At 43.1% G+C, this 24,376-nt stretch overlaps 2 protein-coding genes across 2 annotated transcripts; one reads left to right on the top strand and one right to left on the bottom strand.

Annotated features, from left to right (window-relative positions):
- Positions 1 to 65: 65 nt before the first annotated feature.
- On the bottom strand, positions 66 to 2,793 carry LOC109637078 (betaine--homocysteine S-methyltransferase 1-like). The gene is made up of 8 exons (XM_020099207.2): positions 2,645 to 2,793; positions 2,046 to 2,178; positions 1,678 to 1,790; positions 1,371 to 1,562; positions 1,128 to 1,275; positions 841 to 1,023; positions 504 to 732; positions 66 to 408 (listed from the first exon to the last, which is right to left on the bottom strand). Exons 1-8 carry the CDS (start codon positions 2,660 to 2,662, stop codon positions 219 to 221), a joined length of 1,206 nt encoding a protein of 401 aa, XP_019954766.2. The 5' UTR covers positions 2,663 to 2,793; the 3' UTR covers positions 66 to 218.
- Positions 2,794 to 11,352: 8,559 nt separating this feature from the next.
- Positions 11,353 to 24,180, top strand: LOC109637165 (LHFPL tetraspan subfamily member 2a protein-like). Its single transcript, XM_020099362.2, has 3 exons — positions 11,353 to 11,554; positions 20,836 to 21,555; positions 22,634 to 24,180. Exons 2-3 carry the CDS (start codon positions 21,150 to 21,152, stop codon positions 22,888 to 22,890), a joined length of 663 nt encoding a protein of 220 aa, XP_019954921.1. The 5' UTR covers positions 11,353 to 11,554; positions 20,836 to 21,149; the 3' UTR covers positions 22,891 to 24,180.
- Positions 24,181 to 24,376: the final 196 nt, after the last annotated feature.

The raw sequence follows: 24,376 nt of genomic DNA, 5'->3' as shown, positions 1-24,376 counted from the left end.
AAGATTGAACCATGTTGAAATCAGTGCATATGTGACATATGTGACATATTGAGAGTTGAGGCCAGTTTGTAGAATGATGTGTTTATTGTTGAGGGGTTCACATGGTAATACTCCACAGCTGGAGCATCGCTGTTACAAGTGCTTTTTATCTCCAAACTGAACTGGGAAAGACTTCACTCTCTTTGTTGTTGACCGACGACGTTCTCGCTCTGTCTCGCTCATGCGGAGGACTTGGCCTTCTTCTGCATTTCCAGCACATGCTTCATCTCCTGGGTGCTGGTGGCCTCTTTGTGCTGCAGCAGGTCAGTGTGGCCCTTGGTCACTCCCCAGCTCTCTGGTGTGGACAGGGACGCACAAGTGGGACGACCGGATGCGGGCAAGATATGCTCCCAGTAGTCACGGCGGGCCCTAGAGGAGATAAAGACAGACGGTTATACAGGAGAAAAAAATCGTATTCATAAAATTGTTTGCATTACAGTGCACTCATTTCCCAGATGTGTTACCTGGCTCTGACCCAGGGTTTGGTGTGCATCTCCAGACCAGCGCCCCACATGCCATGTTTATCTGAGCCGGGGGGCATCACTCCTCTCTCGGGGGCCAGCTCCTCTGCCACAGCTCGGATGTGGTAAGGCTCATACCCACAGCAGCCGCCGATGAACCTGATGCCAACCGTGTAGGCTTCTCTGGCGTACTTGTGCATGTCCCAGCGGGTCAGGATCCTGGGCTCCAGGGCTGAGAGTGGCAGGAAAATGGAAACAAATGCTTGAAATGCTGCTAATTGTTTTCTGGAAGATGCTTTATTTCTCTTTTAATGTTTAAGTAAAACTAGAAAAATATTACCAAAGGGAAATTCCGGTAGGTCGATGAATCCCTGACAGTTGCAGTCGGGAGTGTGGAAGGCAAGTGGCTGCGACATGTAGTGAGCCTTCAGCCCGGCCTTCTCCACTCCCTCCTTCATCATCTTCACAGTCTTCACACAGGTCATGGGGTCAAAGTGGCAGTTGACGCCAACAATCTGGGCACCTGGGGAGCAGAGGGGGAGATGGTTATTGCTGTAGCAGATAAAACAACTGATGTTGAAGTAAGGACACAAGTTTGTGATCATGCAGGGTGGATGGAATACACACCAGCCTTCACCAGCCTGACGGCACACTCTCCGGGTGAGACGCCGTGCATGTCTCCCTCTGGCCCGATGCACATAGAAGCAGCTACAGGCTTCCCACTGGTCTTCAGCACCTGCACGGCCCACTCCGCCTCCTCAACATGCTCAAAGTACTGCAACGACCAAAAACCACACAGTCAGCTTGTGTTTGCTCCAACAATCATAGTTCAGATTGGAGCAGTTTTGACAAAACTAGACCTAAATCTACCTCAGCAATAAGGAAGTCCACATTCTTCTTTATGAACACTTCCAGCTGTTTCTTGAAGATCGCCTTCACTTCTTTCTCACTCTTGCAGCTCAGGTAGGACGGAGTCTGACACACTCCGCCAGCGACCAGAGCATCGCCCTCATTGGCTACCTCCCTCGCCAGGTCACAGGCGGCCTCATTGACTTTGACTCCCTGAAACAATGAAGCGGGTTAAGAGTTTGTATGATCACACTCTCTGCAATATGGTCTTTTTTATTGATCAGTCCAAGCTCATGTTGGCTGTAGAGTGATATAGTTGAACACTTACAGTGATACTGAGTGTCTGCCCCCTGTTCTCCAGTTTGTCATCACTGGCATAGAACGTGAATGCCTGCATGACATTCGATCCTGCCCTCAGGAACTCCCTGTGCAGCTGTCGCACTAATGAAAAAACACAGATTTGTCTGTTCATTGATTTACACACATTCATACCATGCTTCTGTACGCAGCACTTTTTCTATCACACCCTTCATACACGTATCTGGCACAGCCATCAGCTGTAATTTGGGGTTCAATTTCTTGCCCAAGGACACTATGGCCTGTGGACTGGAGGAGTGTGTGTGTGTGTGTGTGTGTCTGTGTCTGTGTCTGTGTCTGTGCGTGTCTGTGCGTGTCTGTGTTAGTGACTTCTCTTACCCGCTTCGGGATGAGTGACAGTGGCTTCAGGTGTCCAGGGCCCGGCCTTCACATATCCCCTCTTCTCCAGTGCAAACACGAAGCCTCCATCGCCAATCACCACCTCCCCAGCATTCAGACGCTCAAGGATACCCTGTAGGAGCAGAGGGATCCATGCACACACTTAACCTGCGTTGTTCACTGAGTGGATTGCACCTGTTTTAATATTTTGTAACTTTGTCAACATTTACACACACACACATATTAATAAATATACATTTAAAAGTGGTCGAGAAATTGACGAATGCCAGTTTGTGCAAAGAAAGTTTTAAGATTACATATGTGTTTGTGTGAGAGAAGCTGCGGTTCAGGTACAAAGGTGCAAAGATAAAAGCAGTTTTAGCCTGAGAGTCTCCAGCAGTGACTGCTTTATTCTGGCTTTTCACAAATCAAATGCATGCACACAAAAAAACATGCAACCTACGACAACATTTTCCTGACAACACCACCTTTACAATAGCAGTTCAATAGCCTTTAAGTTTCACTTTGCATGATGCATTTAGAAAACCCCTCTCCTCTGCAAATTCATATGAAAATATCTGCACGGAAAGTGATTTTACCTTCTTGACAGGTGCCATTTCTGTTTCCCAGTGTCAGTTGCAGAACTAAGCACAAGCGTGAACCCCTCTTTTGGCTGGAAACGTGCAGAGAGTTGCTCCGCACCAGTTTTATACTGCTGCGTGAATATGGGAGGATTTCATCTCTGTGCCAAATCCATGTGTAATTGCCACATAACTGTTTAGATATTGTGCAACATCGTCTGGATCATTGATCGATGAAGGTGGCATGGACTTGGTGAGGGTAAGACAGGGACATGTGATTCGTAATAGAAGACTTTGCTGTTTAATGATTATATTAACAATCCAGCCAATAATATCTCTAGTTTAACATTAGCTTGTTCCCACATCATTTTAGTAAAGAAGGATCCAGGGTTAGTTTAACAGACCAGAGCATCTTTATGATGTTACCAAGGTTTTTGCTTTTGACTTGATTCTACACAGTTTACTTTTACAAGCTTCCTGCAGGATATTTTCAGTATTAGACTGTTATAAATAAAGGTTTTTAACCTCGTTTTTATAAATGCCTGGTTGCATCAAACCAGATCCTTCAGGTGTTTATCCTCTTCTTGTGACCCTGAAATGTCTGATGCAATTAAGGCCTGGCCGTGTCCTCACAGTTTGAACCTTCCGCACAGGCCTGAAAAAGATAAGCTCCTATTTTTCACCTTCTGTCCAATTACTAACATTCCTGTTGGTCTTGAGACACACGGCTGATAAGAGCGGGTAATGCTTGCAACAGTCATGTGTGCTCATTGATGGAAGCATATGCATGTTAGCTCTTAGTTATGATTTAGATTTGTGTTTTGTTAAATTATTTTGTTATTAAGTTGTACAAAGAAGATAAAACATACACATAACATAGTTTATTTATATGGACTTCTATTAGCTGAATTAGCTGATTGGTTGGATGACAGAATTAATCATCTATTTTGATAAACCCTCAGTTTTTAAAGATAAAATGCTCAAAAATAGATTTTCAGCATCTTCATAGTGACAATCTGCTGTTTTAACTTGTGCAACACAGCAGTCAATTTTATGACATTACTTTTGGCTCATGTCACAGAGATGAACATTTAGATTTCTGTCATTTAGAAAAAATTATTCAGCAGATTAATCAATAAAGAAAAACTATTGTTAGTTGCTGCTTTTGACAGAACCAAAGACTTTTGAGTATTTTCCTTCTTATGACACAAACATTTATTACTATTTTTTTTTTAAATTAAAAACACAGGGCTGTGTGTTGATCATGATCATCATGCATCAATGCATAAACAGGTTAACGAGGTTAACCAGTAACACCTCCTCTCCTAGCCGCAGTCCACACACACACACACACACATATACACACAAAGGGATATTGACCTTCAGTGGAGCGGCGATGTCTAGTTCTGTCAGCTCTGGGTTTATCCAGTTTCAGGGGGAATGTTACAGATAGGCGTCCGTACGGTGTTTATCAACAGAGTCAAAGTTCAGAGAAACGCCTCCCATCTTTACTTGACTGAAGGATTTCAACAGCTTGTATTCGAGCTGAACAGAACATTTCCCTCTCTACTGAGCTGAGTGTTTATTGTATTACGTAAAAGAAATATTGCATGTCCCAAAAAATTGATTCTGGCACTTGTTTGCGAATATGTTTTGTATTTGAACCTTTATTCACTGGTAGGTCAGCTGTTACAAACTCATGCCATGCAGCAGAGGATTGTTCAATGTTTGCTCATTGTAGGGTTGGGTTTCTCTAGAATATTGACTGAAAAGACTAAGAACCACTCGCCTGATTGTGTCTTACCGACACTCCTAAACTTCACTAATAAAGACATATCTCATTTTTATTTAATCGGTGCAAGAATTGTTGTACATCATCCCTGTTGATTTTACACTTTGTTTTTTGGGAACAGATGTGATTTAACATTTTAATTCCTTTAGACAGAGCAAGAAAAGCTGATCTGTCTCTCATTATAGATGTGAGTAGAATCAATTCTCTTAACTAACTCTCAGCAACCAAGTGAATTTGCGTATTTTGCAAAATGTCCAACTATGCCTTTCAGTCAGTGAACATGTTTATTATAGTTATGTTCTACATCTGGATAAAAACAGGCTGTCACACAAAAGAAATATGGATAAAGACGGGTAATTTGTTCCATTTTGCATGTGTTACTAGTAGAAAGCTGTCAAAAAGAAAACACATACTAAAAGCCCTTTATGATAAACTGGTGGGAAGAAAATGGTTTTATGCATTTTATTCATCAAACAGACGCTTTAGTTTCTCCTTGTGAACAACTTATTTAAACGTGTGTTGATTTGCACTGGTTGTATTCACAGAGCGGTGTTAGGTTCACTGTAAAGTGAGCTTCAGGCAGCATCAGCAGCTTCAGTTGTAGAGACCCCAAATTCCACGTGCACACTGAACCACAACCCTGAGCACGGCTCTCCATGCCCACTGCCCACATTACATCATGTTCACTGATCTAATGGATTATGTAAGATACAGTGAAGGGATCAGATGGAATGATAAACACCTTTCTTTTTTATAAGTGGCACTTTTTCCTGCTGTGATCTCATTATTCTTCAGGATTTCTTTTTATTTCTTCATCATTGACTTACTCACTTCATGGCTGCTCCTCTTCTCTCTTTCTCCTTCCCTTGTCTCAGAAGTGTCTGAGAAGCCACAACTACAGTTATTACACATGGGCTCTTCTGGGGTTACACCATGAATTCAGTTCTATGAAATCTATTTACATGCTTCATATATACCGTATTGCATTTCTTTTATTCCAGCTATTCCGGTCGGAGTATCCGGTGCTGACCAGCCTCTGTATCAAGTTGCATCTTCTCTATGCAGCCACAACTAGTTCACACAGGCTAATGCTGGAACGTCTGTGCAGTCGTAAACAGACCAAAGGAGAGGGGACTGACGGGTGTTTGCTCAAAGGGGGGTCGATGGATAACTCTGCTGGAGCTGGAATTGTGGAAAGGGGTTAAGACGGAGCAGGCTGGGAAAGAGGCCAGATTTGAGGCATGAGAGTGGAGGAAGAGAGTGCAGAAAATTGCAGGTTTGCAAACCTGGTTCCTGCTGTGGAGAAACATGCCTGAAATGTATCCTGAGTTGACACTGATAAAGTTGTGGTTAACTATTGACTCCCAACACACTGATAAAGTGTTGGACAGTCACATGGTCTTTTGGCCTGGTGGCAACAGAAACAGAGCAGAGAATAGTCGGCCCAAATTATAACCTTTGATACAAGATTATATATTATTTTTCCGTTTATAAAGATTTGACCCTGTTTCTTCAGCCTGCAGCTATATGTCATTGGCCCATCATGTTTCTGGCCTGATTTTGTTTGTGCCTGCTGAGAGAACTTGTTAAAATCCCCCACGAGCTGAAAGCAGTGGCCACTGATACAGAAAATGAAAATTATATGCATCAGAGTCGACAGAGAACAGCACTGTCCCACCTCTTGAAGTCTTTTCTCCCTGTAATCTTCACACGTGTTCTGTTTTCTGTGTTGCTTCACCCGTTGTTTTTGAGAGAGACTCCCTCTGCCACTGCAGCCCCCTCTGTTTACCTCCACCCCTTCCTCTGGTCCAATCACAGCTCAGACTGAAGAAGACTTTCTGCTGAATCCGTCCATTCTTTGTGGATATGCAGGCCACAGATAGGGTGAGAGACACTGAGTGAGTGGGATAGCGAGAGGCAGAGAGGGAGAGCACTCTGACCTAGTAAACCCACTGAGTCCTCACAGCTCCGATCTTACTTATACATTCCATAAAAGACACTGGTTTTCAGACAAAATAGCATCTTGTTGCAACACACTCGTCATGATCCACTTCTTCATAGCTTTTAAATATGTTTGAAAATGTACTGAAAACAAACATGAGGATTGTAAAAACTACTTTGAGACACAAGAGGGCAGAAGAGTACATTATCTTCAGTAAATGACTTTCTCTGATGTCAGCCCAGACATCTGACTGCTGAAAATAAATGGAGAAACACAGTTAAAACTAGAATGACATTCACAATGTTAAAGAAAGTGATAGAATAAATCCCTGGATCTGCACCTTTGTCCAGACTCTTGCTAAATTTAAATGGTTTCTTCCTTGGCCCATGTTCCATTCTTCCACTAAGTTTTGTGGAAATATGTTTAGTACTTTTTGTGTATTCCGGCTGACAAACCAAACCATCTTGGCTAAAGGTAAAAACAACACAGGTGATTACATACACGGCATAACATGTCACTGAATAGTTCAATCCGTGTGAATGACGGTTGCCATCTCTCAATCCATCTGATACTCCAATGGAATATTTGGTTGTAGGGATTAACACTTTCCACCTCCATCATCAAAACATGAAACAGAGGAAACATCTTTTAGAAGAACCGTGATCGTCCCTCTTAATACTGAAGCTCTGCAGGCTTTTGGAGCTGGAACACCTTAATACGACCCCGTGGTGCTCTTCTCTAACGTCAAACATGAAGCCTGTATTTCCTCTCTTTGCCTCTTGCCTCTCTGTATTGTGTTTCTCTGTTATTACCTCTTCCGAGGAGGTTATGTTTTCACCCCTGTCCATTTGTTTGTAAGCACGATTACACGAAACGGATTTCCACAAATCTTAGTGGAAGGATACGGTACGGTTAGGGAAGAAACCATTAAATCAACTTTTGTATTGTTTTCTAAGGGAACACATACTGTAGATCTGCCTTAGCCCAACAGTCTCCTTAAATTCAATCAAGCTGCACCAAATTACAAACACTCAGAGAAATCTGTTCCATAAATATGGCGGATTTCTTTCAGTTGGATTTAGTTTGCATTACAATGACTGTCAACTGGGAACTACATTAAATAATGATCTGTTTTTGTTCGTTTGAAGCGAACAGCCTGTGGTTCACTGTGATAAGGCAACTGAGCAGCTTTTCATTAGCTCCTCACTTGTATCACCTCTTACTGTATTAGAAGCTTTACAGTAACACATCTTTTAAACTGCTTCTTCTCCAGTCTCACAGAATGACTCTGTATGACCTGAACAGTTACAGCCTGTACAAGCATATATATCATCAAACGTTGCCAGATCAGCCCAGTAAAATCCAGAACTTTGACCCTGTTAAAATATCATCCTGAGTTCACTGGTATGTGCTGTTTCTCTTTCTCTCTTTCTGTTTGGTAGCAACCACCGACGTGTTGTCCAAACCCAGTTCATGTCGACACCTGCATCCAAGAGTTATACTTGCTTTGGCAAAACAAGCAGCAGTGTCACACTGTTGATGTCAGTTTGGTTTGAATGCTCAATGTGGGCTAACGGGAATGAGGCGGGGTGAGCAGGTTGTTTGATATATTGAGATTATTATAAATATAAAATATAAATGAAATAGATGCATTAAATAAAAATTGGTATTAGTAATGCTAATGGTGAGCTGAAGCCAAAGTGTCATGATTGCCACCTGGTGGCTGGCTGTAGATAGGGCATAGATCCTTCCTCCTACATTTGTTCATTATTTAGTAAAATAATTCATTTAACGTGTTCTTTCTCAAAAAAAGGTGTCTGTCATTTTAGGAGAGTCTTATCACACTGATGTTTGTCCAAGTTCTGATTCTTCCGATGACTTTTGGTATTAATTGATGAGGCTGGCTCACGATTGGTCGAGTGTGTTTCTCGATGGGACCTTGCTACCGCAGCTCCGATCGCTTCGGCACAGATTCTGGCTCTGACTGCACAAGATGACAGCGTTTGTTTTGGGGATGTTTTGGCTTCATTTCCGGATAGGGGGAGGAGGTGCAGACATGTCGTACATGTTTATTTACAGTCTATGATGTGCACACGTATGAGTCAGACACAGATTGAAATACCCAGATGTTTTTTGTTTTCAGATAAAATGCAACACAACTTTAATAAATCATAGTGAGAGTGTGATTTTGGCCACAGCAGAGACATCGGAGTGTTTTCTTTCTTGTAAATTCCTGACTTTACTCTTTCTTGGCTTGTTTGAGTGGGGTCATTTTGCTCTCACCTTTATGTCACACCTTGTTTCTGTCACATGTGTCCTGCTATGACTTCAATCCCAACGTCAAACTGCATCTTGCTGGGAAATCCCAACTAAACAAAAGTAGAAAAATTGATTCTTCTTTTTTATTTTGCTCCTTTTTTTAAATGCCAGCTCTCTGACCACACTGCATGTTACTGTTTATGTTTACCTCAATAGACTGAGGCATTTAACCCCTAAATAACTTCCAGTGTGTGTAAGAGAGAGAGAGGGGGGGATGTTATGAGGACTAAATCTATCTACAGTCACATTATGGGGACAATAAGCTGGCCCCATAACTTATGGGTTAAAGTCAGGGTTAGGTAAGTGGTAGATATGGTTAAGGTTAGAGAAGGTCTCCAGGAAATTAATGTAATTTATTGTTATGTTTTCTGAGTGCCCTCCTAGTTTGTATGTGTAACACAAGAATTTAAAGTTTGTCATTAACTTATTTTTTCTGAAAATTCAACAAGCATTCATCTAAAGTTATATGAACACTTAACATGACATCACTCATAATTTCCACATACACCCACAACTATAAAAACCAAGTGTTCTTACTTTTTACAGCCGTGTTCGTCCATGCAACACAGGCCTTGTTCACACAAAGGCGTCTATTTCCCACATCTTTGTTTTCAAATTCAAACATGATTTGTTTATTGGTAGTTTTAGTGCCATGCAGTGCAGATCTATTTTTAAGGCCTGGCTGCAATTAACCCAATTATACCGGCCCTTATTTTCACACACACACATGTGTTCATGCGTAGAAGGGCATCATGGCATCATTTCGTAACTTCCTCCCCACAACCACTAACCAGCAGACCCAATCATCTCTCCCAGTGTCTCTTCAGTCTGGTCTGCGTTTCCCATGGAATTGCCCTACAGCCAAGTACATCTTCCTCCCTCTGAGACCAGCTCGCCACTGAGACCACACTTATCTATTTACAGACCTTTTCTGCCTCCCACAGTGTTCTCAGCCAGCACAACACACACAGACAGATCTGGTGTGGGGAGAGGAAGTCCTGCAGGCAGGGCCGACCAAATGACACAGTGGCTCGGCCGCAGTGGAGAAGCGAGGCACCGTGTGAGCGCAGAGATGAACTGTAGAATCAGAAGTTTGAGGCTGTGAAGAATGTCAAGAGGGTGGCTGCACTTATCAAACTCCCACTTCAGCATCCCAGGGAGGAAATGGGAGCTGGTGTTAACAGGCTGGGAAGAGGAGTTGTTTTTTTTTATTTTTTAGGTTTTCTAAATGGCTTGTACAAAATAACAGAAGCAGTGGGAATGCCGTAAATACCAATGTGGTAAAGCTCAAATTGCACGGTCACAAACACAGCAAAATATGGCTCACACACGTTGGCTCTTACCGAAGGTCACACTTCATCTGGAATAGTCTCAGCGCAAACTTAACATTACCATCTGTTATCTACTGCAGGGATATTTGAGCTTATGTTCATATTTATGCAATTCTGTCCCCAGGGATCATGTGTGTAACATAAGAATGTGTGAGGAAAGAATCTGATGAAAAAGGAGGAAGACGTCCATTTACTGGTAAAACAAGCTGCAGGAAGTGAGGATCTCTGCAGAAATGAACCAAGGAGACAAAAAACTCAAATAGTGAGGGAATAAGTGTGTGGGGTTGCTGCTTTTTCTTATTGTACATGTGTTTTTTGTTAACATCACAGCTTCTGCACTGTCTGTCTGGATTTGACGTAAAGACATGAAGCTAAACATGTGAGAACCTACTAATGTCACCACCTGAATACTCTCTCTTCTTATATTAACTTGTAAAAGTGGCATCACATGGAGGCTGAACCTAAGTTACTGTACAAAACAAGTAACATGATAATATCATTAAGTTCATCACAGGTTCATCTGCAGTCGAGCTTTAAAACACAGGTCAGTGCTTTTTATGAGCTGGTAAACATGGAAAAACCAAAGTGAAATGGGGAAATGTGAAGAAATTCACCTCTTAGCTCTTCTTATTTGTTTAATCTGTACAATCCTGATCTTTAGCAATATTACGCTAAAAACCACTGAACTGATTAACATTAAATTTTGTGGTGCATGATAAGAGGAAGAATTCCAAAAAAAGCAGTTCTACATAAATGCACAGATGTAGGATTTTCTTTTTACTTTATACTTTAATTGCGAGATCAGGTATTAGCGTTATCCTTAGCCTAGTGGAGACTAACTTAAGTCAGTGTAAAGTTTGCCATAAGTCGACACCTGCAATACAGGAAAATATCCACTGAGTTTGGAATGATAAAAACATTTCACCTAAAATATTTTAAGTATTCATAATAGAATGAATACTCGTTGTTATAAATCAATTTTTCATTTTGTATCCAGGTGCATATTGTAATTCTCTGCTTTTAACTTTTAGTTTTTTTCTGTACAGCACCTTGTGCTTTATAAATAAATGACCAAACTAATTTATGCCCAAGACACATGAGAAAATGCATTGATTTGGTTTAAGGGTTGATCTTAAATATTCAGGAATATGGATATTACTCAGACATGCCTTTCACAGATAGAGAAACCTGGACAACTCCTCCTCCTCCTCCCCCTCATCATCATCATCTTTGCAACTTCTCTTCTTTCTTATTCTCTCTCTCTCTCGCTCTCTGACGGGTGGGGGAGGGGAAAGGGGGAGGTAAGAGGGTGTGGGGAGGAGAGGAGAATGGACCGACGTCAGTTAGTTAGTGAGTGGGAGTGTGCGTGTGCGTGCGTGCGTGTGTGTGTGTGTGTGTGTCCTGCAGAGAGGAAGCAGGCTCAGTGACTGAGCGGTAGGAGAGAGAGCAGGACTCACCCCCGGGAAGAGACGATGCGTTTAAAAAACAAAGGAACAGATTCCTCTTCACTCGCTGCTGCACAAACCTGCACACACCGACTGACCGTGAGTAGAAGAGAAGGAGAAGCTGTTTCACACTCTGGTTCTCATTCTTTGTGTCTGTAGATGTGAGTCGTGTTGACTGAAAGTGTCCCCAACTCCACTGTTGTTCTAGGATCCATTCTGTCTTCTATCAGCTGACCTCTCTTTCTCTGAATCTTTATTGTTTGATGGCAAAGAGATGAAGTGAGCATGGTTTATCACAATCAGATAATTAACATTTAATGCTGGAGCAGCTGTATGAACACAGTCTGAGTGGTGATGACATTTAAACACTGTGGATTGGGAGACGATATCATTGCATCTGTATTTACAGCTGGCAACATCTGGCAGCAGTTTGACATCACAGCACAGTGTCTGTTAGAGCAGAGGTTCTTTCCTCCCAGTTACAAGATAGAAAATATTCTGTAGACCCTACTCAGAACAACATGACATTGCCTCTAGTCTTTTACGCTTCTATTTAGTTGTGTGAAGCAATAACCCAAAAGAAATGTCCTGGAAAGATGTTAGAAATGTATTTAGAGTATTTTCAATATGTCTGCTCATGATATTTGTTCTGGCCCCCCGGCAGTGTGCAATAGACTCGCAAGGGTCTGCACCTGAGGAACGTACTTTAGAAGCTACTATTTATACACCACTTGGTTTTTATTTCTCAAAGTGTCTTCCACACTTGTCCACGCAGCAGCGTTTGCTCTCTATCCTCTTTCCCCACCACAACCCCATGTCCTTGAAAAGCAGGGAGGAGGTCCATCTGTGTGTGAGAGCCACCCATGGAGCTCCCTGCCTGACCCATACACACACACACTGGGAGGGGAAGTGGTGCTACATAATAAGCTAAACAAAATCAGGAACATGTCCAGTGTTTACTCAAGCTGAGTTCAAGGACAAACTACAGTACAACAATGAGGTGGAGGAGGGAATCCCCCCGCTCTTTTTCTTTTCCCCATCAGCCTGAACAAAGAGGTGCCCTCCAGAACGTTTGTCACAAATCAACTAATCACACTTCAGTGTGTTCGCCCTCCCTGCCTTCTTTCTTACAATGAGTTTGAACTACAAGAGGAAACTCGTCACATGTCGTTGGATGGAACGATGGGATCGTGCAGGGAGAGGAGATGTTTTTACAGTAGTGACAGAAACAAGTTATGCCTCGTGGTGAAAACAACCTAAATAGGAACTGGTCCCTCTTTTGTGATTGATGAGTGAAATCAATCAAATGGAGTCAGGAGGAAGTTCAGCAGAAATCTAAACCACATAGGAGATACCCAGTATTATATAGCACCACAGAGATTGTGATGCTATGGTTGTATTCAGCGATGAAGTTATTTCACTAATGCTCTTTTCCGTGTGTAGATTGTTACACACCAGATGTTTTGAGATGAGCTCTCGACCCAAATCACTGTGTTCCATTAATTTAAATCCAGATGTAATTCTTAAGTGTCCTTGTGGGAACATTTTTGGATTCATAGAAATCTGAAGTGCTGGAGATGGCTTAACAGCTGGATCCCACAATCCCTGTAATGCAGCTCGGTTGTGTCTTTCATTAGATCGTCTGTGTTTGGTAAATACCAACGTCTTTCGAACTCCAGGCATCCAGTTTGTAATTCAGGGCAGGCTTTCCATTTTTAGTCTCCAGTCTGAAACCCAGATCACTTTGCGCTGTCATAAGAGTTATTCTTCATGGGTGAAGTGGAGCGAACCATGACAAGCAAAGTAATCAAAAGTAAAGTGTCGATTTAATGCTTATTACCTCCACCAAAGAAGTTATGTTTTCATCTGTTTGTTTGTTTGATAGTTAGCAAGATTACACAAAAACTTTCGGAAGAATTGCCATGATACTTATTGGAAGGATTCAATATGGGTCAGGAAAGAATCCATCCAATTTTGTAATATATAAGGTGAAATCAAGGCAACTACATGTTCTTATGAAAAACTAAGAAAAAAGTTTGTGTGTGCATCCATCATCTTTTTCAGAAACAAAAAGTGAGAGCAGAAGAAGTGAGGAGGGAGTGGAGCGAGGCCGTGTCATGCCTGTCATTGTGCGGGTGAAATGTGAGGGTCACTGAGGGGCTTTGTGCGTCAGAAACTGTGGGGCCACAACAAAGTCAGTGTAGGGAGTGAGGGGCCGGTGGGTGGGAGTGCTGCACACATTGAATAGGTTAGGGGGGCCACAGCGGCCTGCCTTTGAGAGGGAGAAGAAGTGCATTCTGGGCCAACGGTGGCAGGTCTGAGAGCCCCAAGAGTGAGGGAGGGGGCCCGGTGTCGGCATGTCTTTGTGCAGCCTTTGTTGAGTTGAGTCGCACAAGATGAAGAGCGATGATTTTATTCAGGCTTTTTTGGCACAGACACACACACACTCAAATGAGCCTGGCTTATACTTTCCTCTGGGGAAGTCATGCGTTTTTTATGCAATTACACCCTGGATGAGTGAGCCCAGGCTGGCACCTTTCACAGTTTATGAGTGTGTATTTGTTTTTGTGTCTTTGCATCAGTAAAGTAGGCTGTATTGTTTCAGCATGCCGTCGGAGGGGCTTTTCAATGTTGACTTGTTGTTTACATTTTGGGGAGCCTCTTATTGTCACCGAAACCTCAGGCCCCCCGCTTGTATTTGAAAGCTAGGACCGCTGCCATGTCTCCACTCCTCATGCACAGTTGGGGAATAACATTTTAATGGTGTTTTACAGCTTGGATTGTTTTCTAGTGTTTAATCTAGGTTTGTAAAATAAATCCAAACTAACTCTGGGGCCTTAAACATGCGTTTCATGGCGGCCATCACTCACTGGCTGCAGTTATGAGTGTGATTAAGTGTGGTGAATGCTCGGCCATGGGAAACATTTTCTCTTCTTTTCAATTCTTTCACTCGATGTTTACGGAGCGCGAGAGACCAGTGACTTACATGGTGATGTTTACGAAAGAAAAGTTGGTGAAGTTGAAGGTTGTTTCTTAATATCTGTCGGGGCTGAGAAAGCTTCGCGTGAACCAAAGAAACTGAACTCATCTTTGTGCTTGTTCTCCTTGTTTTGCATCGCTCTTTTCACTGTCTCTGCTTTTAAAAGTCCAGTGTGTAAGATTTAAGTGGAAGGGATCTATTGGCAGAAATTTAAAGTAGAATAATCCTCATGATGTTTTCACTAGTTTGTTTCATCTAAATTATATGAATTGTAGTTTTCTTTACCCCAGAAAAGGCCCTTTATATTTAAATACTTTATATTTACATCGAGGGGACCCTCTCTATGGAGGCTGCCATTTTTTTTACATTAGTCCAGACTGAACAAACTAAACACCTTTTGAGTTTTTATGACAATTAAAGTTTACCACAGTTTCTTTTACATGTTTGGAAGGAGAGGGTGAGGTGAGGGGTGTTCAGCTGCACCAAGCAAATTCAAAACTAGATATCAGTAAATTCTACTCACTGAACCTTTAAAATGTTGTGAAAACAGGTGGATTCGTCCTCCTTTAGGCTACAGGTGGAGGTGGGACGATCATCGGGGGCCATAACGTATAACACATTAGTGTATTGTGCATTTTTTGGGGAGGGCGTTGCCGTCTCTTGGCCTCTGATGGTAGATGTGGTTTAGTTTTCACATCTTCCCAAAACCTGCCTACTGGAGGCAGATAAATGAGCTGTGATGAAAATGTCTGAGTCAACACTGCAGGGCATGGGTGTCTCTGCTCTGGCTGATGTTATAGCTTGCCTGCTGTTCTTACATCATTCGCTCTGCCATGTCATGACACATCCTCGATGAACTACTGACAACTCCTGCAGAGTTAACAGGCGATTGATTTGGAAATCAAAAGCCGAGTGTGTAACATTGTTCCATTGGGGGTGGTGTATGTTCAGTATTAAAGCTACATTGCTTCATTCTCTCTTGCTTCACCTAGAGCTCAGCTGCTTGCATTCTTTTATGAGAGAGGGATACGTTTGGTCCTGCCCAACTCTGACTGGATTCATACTAGTTTTGTGTCTCAGTTTTTCCTGATTTCAGAGGGAAATCAGACCTTCATCAGTGGCTCATGGTTCACCCACCGTCCACGTGTTTGACTGGCTATGTAGCCCTTGAAATGTTGACTCTGTGGTTTTGGTTTGAGGGTCTTCCTTCCAGGTGGTTCAGATGCATGACCAGACCAGACCAGACGCAGCAGCTTAGGGAACAGATTGCCTTGGTTTGAGGTTTCTGGTTCAGGATCTGTGAGCTAATGGAGTCCTCCCAGCCCAGATCAGCTGGGAGGGAGTCATCTGATCTCTGTGGGTGATCCATCAGCTCAAATATCCCTTTTCTCAACTGGGACTAGCTCACACCTATTATAAAGAAACCAAATAATTTACAGCATCTCTCAAATTTTTAATTCATGTCCATGAATGGAATTGTTTCTTGGAAACTCTTAACTCCTAACCTCTCCTTTGTATAACAATCTGGGTCAACTGTGCTTCAGATGTCTTCACCAACCACCCCCAGTCCTCATTCACTGTCATCCTGCAGAACAGGCTACAGTGGCCAGCGCTCATTACCTCAGCACCTTGGCATGCTACCAGCACCGTTGCTGATATCTTAGACCAATTACTCCAGATTTACTACTCAGCGCTCTGTTCCAACGAAGGGCCAACTGACTGACCCACATATGCTTCTTAGTCACTGTTCTGTGTCAGGCTTTGAAAGGACTCTGACTCAAACTGATGTTACATTTCTTAAGGCTACAGCCATAGTTCTATTTTTTTCTCTTTAAAACAGTGCTTCCAAACTAAAACGATACTAACACACCCAGGAACTATTGTCACATGACCACTTACGTACCCACAGCACACGCAGGAAGGCATGCATGGGCAATGTTGGGCTGAAGTTGCCTCTGGACATGGGAATAGTCAGAGATTGCGTGAATAATAGCATCTCTCTTACGCATGTAAGCACTTGTATCGTAAAATGCAGAATTTAACTGCGCAACAGCTGTTGGCAAAGACGTCAGGGTCAGCAACGCTTGTAATTGATTAACCATGTTGAGCTCTGCAGTGGTATCCGATGCTAATTTCTTCTTGAAGGTGTCATGTGATAGAGTCTGACGAATCAGCGAAAGCTACGTTGTGACCGTAAGGAGCCAGTCACCAAGAGTTTGAGAGTGTCTGCGTCAATATTTCCAAACATCTCCATTCCTCCAGATTACAATGCAGAGTTTTCAAAATAAAATGAGGCCTGTAGTGTTTCCAACTTACTTTTTTTTAGCAGCATGTAGTGTGGACGCCAAATTTATCTGTAGCCTTAGTTGAAACATGGCCTGTATTTTTGCTTTTCCTTGAGAGAAAGTTTGTCTTATAGCAGCAGGATCGAATGAAGGACTGGAAAACTATGGAAGCTGGTTTCAGGCTGTCAATACGTGTGTACAATCCCACGTGGCAAGCTTGGTTTCTGTCGGGACGACAGAGCAGTGTGGGAACGAGCAGTTCCAGATTAGAACCACATTACCGCTGTTCAGCTTTCATCCTGTGGGGAATCAACAATATCATCAGTCAAACTCAGCATCGCATGAAAGAAGCACATGACTCCAGGATCTGTCAGTTTTGGTGACGATACATATCTAAGACTCCACAGGCGCACGGAGAGCTGCGGTAACAAAGATCTGAAGATGCATATCCATCAAAAGCAACTGGGAGGCCGAGATCCTCTCACCCACGGCGTCCTGATCGTCGACTCATGAATAAGTCATAATCCAGAGCGTCTGATGTGCCGTGAAGTGTAAAATACTCCTCCCTCAGCTCTCACATGAACACAGAGAAAATCTTGACCTTGCCAAGAAAATGCTCTTCGAGCACATTCCCAGAACAACCAGCAAACAAGCGGAAAGTATTCATCAGTTTCAGGATGTACTGACCTTTATGCTCGCTCAATGACACTTCAACACGCATACACACACAAAGGCAGGACATTCATGCATGCAACCACACACACACACACACACACACACACACAAACACACAAATCACCTCTTGTGCAGTTTAGAATCTCAGATGATTGAAACATATGGTAAATCTTGCTTAAGACACATGACGTCAGTTTCACTGTTTTCAGTATTATTGCGGTATTGTGACAATGTTCCTTACGTTGCTACCTACTGGTAAATCTTAAAAACCTCCAACGTATCAGCTAAAATTGTCAAGAAAATTCTCCCCTCTACCAGATACTTCCTCTCAGTACTCTCCTAATTATCTTTTCCCCTCTGAAGCCTCCTCCAGTTTCCATCTCTCTCTGAGTGCAGTCTTTTAGTGAGACTACAGAGAACCATGATGAGGTATAAGTGAGGAGATTTCCTGTAAGTGCAGGGGGCGGATCACACAAGGTGCCTGCCGACTGCATGTTTAGGCTCCATCCCTGTCGTTTCAAGAGGCAGAGCTGCTAATTTGTGGGCATTGTAGTCTTAACAGTCAGCACAGCACCGTGCCCGGGCCTGGACGAACTATAATCAGCTGCAAGCACAAGACTCCACAAAAAAAACTCCACCACAGAGAGACTGAACCTGTAGCCTGGGTGGCTGTAAACACAAACCTATGCAAACAGACATGTGTAGAGTATATACAACATATTCTATGGTCTATTATGTTTTGTAATGGAAGCTTTACATAATGCTAAAACACAAATGAAACTGAGTGAGTGCTTGCAGAATTGAAACTGTGAGAACAAAAAGTATGGCCATGGTCTGGTATAAACTCAAGGACTATAATAGAAAAGGACACTCCCCAAACTGTCTCCAAGCACATAAACACACTTCAAACACCTGATTATTTAGTTCTCTCCCTTCTCCCTGTCACTATAACCACTGGATGTAGATTCTCAGATGTAAACATGTTTCTTCAAACATTGCTTTTGTGTGTTTTGTGTAAACATGAGTGAGGGATGACACTTTACATTGAAGTGAGATAACTTGGGAGATCGTCCTCGTAATGTGTGACTGTGCCTCTGAAGCTGTTGGACGGACACTGCTTCACTTCCTGTTTTTTCTGGTCATTTCCTTTTGTTGACTGATAATAAATAGTAAAATTGCTGCAGCTCCTTTATGCTGTAACTCAGATCAGGTGAAATACACTTCTCTCAGTGAGTCATCAAGGTGGGTAATTATATGCAGACTGTGTATTTTGGCTGAGGGTTTGTGTAATCTCTAATTAGGATGCAAAAATGTAGAATGAGACGAAAGCAAAATTTCAGGTATGCATGTGCCCCTGAAATTCTGCAGTGAATGAGGGAATGAGAAGAACCCGGAGGTTACAGATAGACATCGCTGTCAAACTCAAGACAAAGCAAAGCTGTGCACAAACATTTCCCACCAGAGGAAAAAAAACTGCAGCTGAGCAGTTTGAAAACATAACCGTGACCTGCAGACATCCAGGAATCTTGCTGAACTAAATCACACCCGCATCTCAAGTGTTGCAAATCCTCTACCTGCACCTCAGATGCTGTCATGCCTGCGACTTTGTTATTGTGACCCAGTTCTGCTGGTTTCCATTTGACCTCAACGTTGGATGAATCAGTCGTTCTCTTTTAGCTGCATGAGATAATACTTATTTTGTCGCCTGGAAAATGTCTGAAGCGTTTTTTCCTTGAACTGACTCCAGATCATATCAGACAATGTACAGCATCAGTGTTCATTCCTTACAGATGTGGTGCAATGATTTACCTTCCTGGCGGCGAGGGAATGTGCAACCTAATACCACACTCATTCCCCTCAGGGCAACAAGAGTGACTCGCTTCTTAACGAATGTTCTTGTGCTGAACTTTTCATCACCCATGAAGTGACACATACATCAAGAATTAGGGTGATCATTTGATAGAACAGCCCCCATTTATCAGTTTTATTGCTTTTGTACTAATACACCAACTTTTTAAGTAAAGTGATGGATGTGTAAGGCTCAGGTTAAGACTTATTCATAGTTATTTTTAAAACTGACTTAACTTATTTTGAGATACCTGCTCCCACCTTACAACAACGGAAGTAAAGAACAAAAGTTAGGAGTTATATTTAAATAATTCAACAGCTGTATGACATTCTAGAAACTGGCACTCACAGACCTCCGTCCTCCACCAAGGCCCAACAATCCCCTTACATTCAAACAAGTCGGATTAAAATACAGACACATCACTTCCCTTAATATCCTTTGATATACTCACTGGGAAATTAATTAAAATGTCATATGTGGTAAATGGTAAATAACATGAAAACAATGACTGGACCTGAACCTGTGATCGGGATCTGCACCAGGATTCTGGGGGTGTAAGTGGATCAACATTCATCCTCCTGACCCCCAAAGAAAACACAACCAAGCTGTATTTAAACTCTGCATATTTTCTCCTCGGCATCATAACGCTGGACGCTGACATCTGAGGGCGTCTGAGAAACCTTGTCGCTCACGGCTGTGTCGAGGCCAGTGTTGTCACGGCAACTAAATCATAACATAGCAACAGTATCATGCTCACTTTGATTGGGATGTATACACACTTTGCTCAAACACAAACACACTTGAAAACTGACACACACACACACACACACACACACACACTTGATTGCGAGGATTGCTCTGAAAGTATCATCTGTTACAAATTTGTAATCAAGTTTTTGAATTCTGTTGAATAACGAACAAAGAAAATTTAAAAAGTTTTGCTGCAGCATCAAAAACAAAAAGAGAAATGTCCCAGAACAGCCAATAACCACTCCCTGTCACTTATCTCACGTATCCAGACTAGTATCTCAACAGTGAAATGTTGAACTGGATGACTCTGCTTGATGTCGTGTGTGTGCTTGCCACAGTCGTCAGGATCTGGCATGTGGTGCCGTGCGTTACTGTCAAATGTGGCGTGCTGTAACAGAGCTCTGCGCTGATCTGTGTTGACAGCTGCTCGGCAGCAAAACACACACTGCTCCTGTCATTTTACAGATACAATCAAACGCACAAAGACCTAGTAATCACCAGGAAAATGACGACAGTATAAACTTTGGCATCTCTAGCAGTCGTGTGTGTGTGTATGTGTGTGTGTGTTCGAATCATCTGGAAGTGTAGCTCCTGGTGCACTCACAGCTATTAGTGAATTTGAGGTAGCACGTTGTGGGAAGAATCATGGGTGAGAGGATGGGTGTGTTATAGGAGGCAAACGTTCTGAGGGGTGTCCACCAAACACAAGGGAGCTGGATGATTCATAGCTGATGGGAAAAGAGAGTGCCCCCCCCCCCCCCAACACAGTAGTTACTCCCACTTCTTATGTGTAGAGTCACTGTTTGTCTCTGACCCTCATCATGTCTCTGTGTTTGTATAGGTCTCCTCTTCAGATGAAACCATGGCTGAGGGGAGCTGCTTTGGTGCATTGTAGTTGTTTAGGATGACCAGAGCTGAACCTTGCGTCACAGAGGGAGAGGGGCACAGCGAAGAAGAAAGAATCGGTGGAGGAGGGAAAACATCTGCTCGGAGAGGATAAGATCAGCAGCCCATCTGGATCTGAACAGGGAACCTACTGGACCTCTCTCTGTGGAAGGAAAGGAATTTCCGTCACTTCTGAGGAGCTGTAACAGACTTTAAAAGTTTTATTTTTCTCAATCACTGGTTGTTGCCGTTTCAAGAGGGGTCAGCGTCATGTGCCATGTCATTGTAACGTGCCGCTCCATGCTCTGGACACTGCTCAGTATTGTGGTGGCCTTTGCTGAGCTCATCGCCTTCATGAGTCCTGATTGGCTGCTGGGTGTCCCCCGCTCTGACTTCAGTGTGAGTGGTGCGGGAGTGGATTCTGGGGAGTACCGGCCGTCGCTCGGTCTCTACAGCCGCTGCCTGCAGGTCAGGGCGCGGGGGGTGAGCTGTGGGCCCTACGCCGGGACGTTTGGGGAAGTGGCCAGTGGCTTCTGGAAGGCTGCCATGTTGTTTCTGGCTGCAGGGACGTTGGTGCTGGGGTGCGTGGCCTTTGTCTCCATCTTCAGCTTGTGTTTTCAGAGCATCCTGAAGAAGAGCATATTCAACATCTGTGGGCTGCTCCAGGCTATTGCAGGTGAGATCTTCTACACAAACTGTTCTCTCGGTGATCAGTTTCACTCAAATTGTAATTTATTTTATTTGAGTTTTGCCTTAATTCAACAGTGTAGACAGAGAGCAAGGATAATAGAGTGAGAGAGGTGTTACAAAGGTTCTCAGTGTGATGTCCCAGCAAAAGAAAAAAAATGCTGGTGGCCCTCGCAGCACTTCAGTCTCAATGAAGTGATTGTTCGGTGCACCTGTCTACAGTTTTCAGGCAGTTAACATTCATGTTTGGGGCGTAGCTCTGCCGAGAGAGCCAATGGGAGGGGATGGATCATATTGGTTGTTGCCTGCTTTTGGTAACTTTTCTAGGATTACCAACCCCAGCTTTGAGAGCAAAGGTGCAAAATGTGACTTTTTGTTTGTTTACTTTTAACTTATTTTGCAGAAATTATTGCAAATAAGTGTTGATCATGGAATATGTAAGCATATTTCATATGATGTATATACAAGGATTCCCCCTAAACATAAACAATCAGAAACAAAATTAAATGCATGTACATTTTTTTGGCATCCTCTATGCTCAGAAAAAGCAGAAAGAACAAATGACAAACTCAGGAAGTTAAACTAAATCTAATTTGTTGTCGAGGCTCATTTTAATGGTGTTGTATCTATGTTGGCAGATGGTCTATCGTGTTTACACATCTATGCAAGCACATCGCTGTTTTTTATAATCTTGCCATAAGCTCGAGGGAATTTCCGTATAGATTTTACGAGGTGAAGGATCTGAGTTTACAAGTTGGCAACGTCCACGGGCGTTCCATTACATGTTCCCTAATTGGGGTGTCTCTCTGCGTGTTTCTCTCAACAATAGGCTCCCACAGGTGTGTTTGGCTGGAGCGGGTCATCTGTCATTATGTGACATCACTATAGGGGCCGTTCAAACTGGTCCACAAGTTCCTCTCATCACAAAATCAAACACTGAAAAACAGAAATATTCACCAGAGCTGAGTCACCACCAGCTGCACCACGATCTGTTATTACTTTCGGTCGTGGTGTTTACACAAATGTGACTAAACCCCTTCCGTATCTTCCTCTCCCCTCCCCTCCAGGCCTGCTGCTGATGGTGGGCCTCATGCTGTACCCTGCCGGTTGGGGTTCAGAGAAGGTCATCAGCTACTGTGGCTCTGAGGCCTCACCCTTCAGGCCGGCTCTGTGCTCGCTCGGCTGGGCATTCTACGCTGCGATAGGAGGAACGCTGGCAACCTTCCTATGCTCCGTTCTGTCCGCGCAGGCTGAGATCGCCACCTCCAGCGATAAGGTTCAGGAGGAGATCGAGGAGGGGAAGAGTCTGATATGCCTGCTCTGAGCCTTCAGCATCGTTGGGACGACATCCTTCGCTGTAATAGAGTGACTGTCCTCGCGAATCAGCTGATTGTTGAAAAGAGGAAAGGCTTGGTAACAGCTTTTCAAAATATTAGGTGGTGTACTCACTTGCTGAAGCCTACCTGAGGCCAAGAACATCACCCATATGCTTATTCTGTGTTTTCTTTTTTCGTTTTTTGTTTATTTTTTACCAAGATACTGTTTATTTTTGTAATAATTCTCGCCTTAAACAAACCACTGTACTAGAATAGCAGGAGATACGCATGTGCTGTTGTGGACAGGTTCAACACTGCTGCCAGTAAAACAGTGTGTAGGATTGTAAAGTCATTAAAATGTTCATTTACACGGTTCACCTGCAAACCTCAACAAACCACTGAATACTAGCAGATGTGCCCACGACAGAAAACCCCCAACAATGTGTGTGTGTGTTTGTGTGTGTGTGTGTGTTTGTGTGTGTGTGTGTGTGTGTGATAGGCGTTAACTGTTGAAGTTTCCAAATGTCCAAATGCTCTGATTCTGCGGCTCAGCAGGACAGTGAGATTTAAGGGATTTGCTCACTTCAAAAGACGTTCAGTTAAATGGATTTTTCGTGGCTCTATCGTAGCTTACTAACTGGCAGAGTGTGTGCGGAGACTTTCCATATGTTTCACTGTGTTGAGCTTTCACAGGCGTGGGGGGAGGGGGTTGCTCTCAGCGAGATAAAGCAGACTGCACCACAGCTTATCACAAGCTACCTGACGCGAAGAGACGCAAGACAAGATCTGGCTCTGGACAGCAGTCCAAACACAACACAGTGGGTGGAAACTCAAAAAGCCTTTGATGGATGAAGGCGAAGACTCCCAGTGGATCATGGGAGATGCCACGTCAGACTTCTTTAGAGAGATTGTAGATTCAGAGCATTCCCGTTCACTATAAGCACCTGATGTTGTGCTGTGCACTTGGCCCCTAAGCTCTTTTCACATTGCTACACAAGTCGCTGTAGATCTAATATGATTCATATGATGCTGTGCTTTTTCTCCATCGTAGATGAGATGTGCAATAATTGAACTGTAGTGTGTTTGGCTGCGAGAGTGAGTGGACCGAGAGATGAAATCACGGCATGGTTTTGTATCAAGAAGCATTTCTCTGTGTTTAAATAATTGTCCGCTGTTTTTGTTACATTAACAAAAGAGTGACGGCATCTGTGGAACGTTGTGTGACGCTGCATGTACGAGAGGTTGATGTGTGTGAATAGAGACAGTCTGAACTCAAATAAACCAGGCCTCCTCCTGTACATCTGTGTGGTGATTGTGTCGTCTTTACCTCCAACAAGGAGGTTATGTTTTCATTTCCTTGTTTTCCGTGTTTGTGTTTCTCTCAGCAGGATTACACAAAAACAACTGAGGCGATTGTCTGTGGTAGAGTGGTGGAGCATGAGTCCAGGAAGAACCCAGCAGACCCAGGTAAAGTTTCTTTAACAAAGCAGGATG

The sequence above is a fragment of the Paralichthys olivaceus genome, chromosome 4, assembly GCF_024713975.1.
Source record: "Paralichthys olivaceus isolate ysfri-2021 chromosome 4, ASM2471397v2, whole genome shotgun sequence".
NCBI lineage: Eukaryota > Metazoa > Chordata > Actinopteri > Pleuronectiformes > Paralichthyidae > Paralichthys > Paralichthys olivaceus.
This window is presented reverse-complemented; position numbering and strand designations above follow the sequence as displayed.

What these genes read in the sequence shown, in the direction of transcription:
- LOC109637078 (XM_020099207.2), bottom strand. An exon ending in TGTCACTCATCCCGAAGCGG is followed by an intron (nt 1,791 to 2,045) that starts GTAAGAGAAGTC and finishes TTTTTTCATTAG; the next exon opens with TGCGACAGCTGCACAGGGAG. An exon ending in CCTACCGGAATTTCCCTTTG is followed by an intron (nt 733 to 840) that starts GTAATATTTTTC and finishes TGCCACTCTCAG; the next exon opens with CCCTGGAGCCCAGGATCCTG.
- LOC109637165 (XM_020099362.2), top strand. Translation starts at nt 21,150, where the DNA reads ATGTGCCATGTCATTGTAACGTGCCGCTCCATGCTCTGGACACTGCTC. An exon ending in GCTGCTCCAGGCTATTGCAG is followed by an intron (nt 21,556 to 22,633) that starts GTGAGATCTTCT and finishes CCTCCCCTCCAG; the next exon opens with GCCTGCTGCTGATGGTGGGC.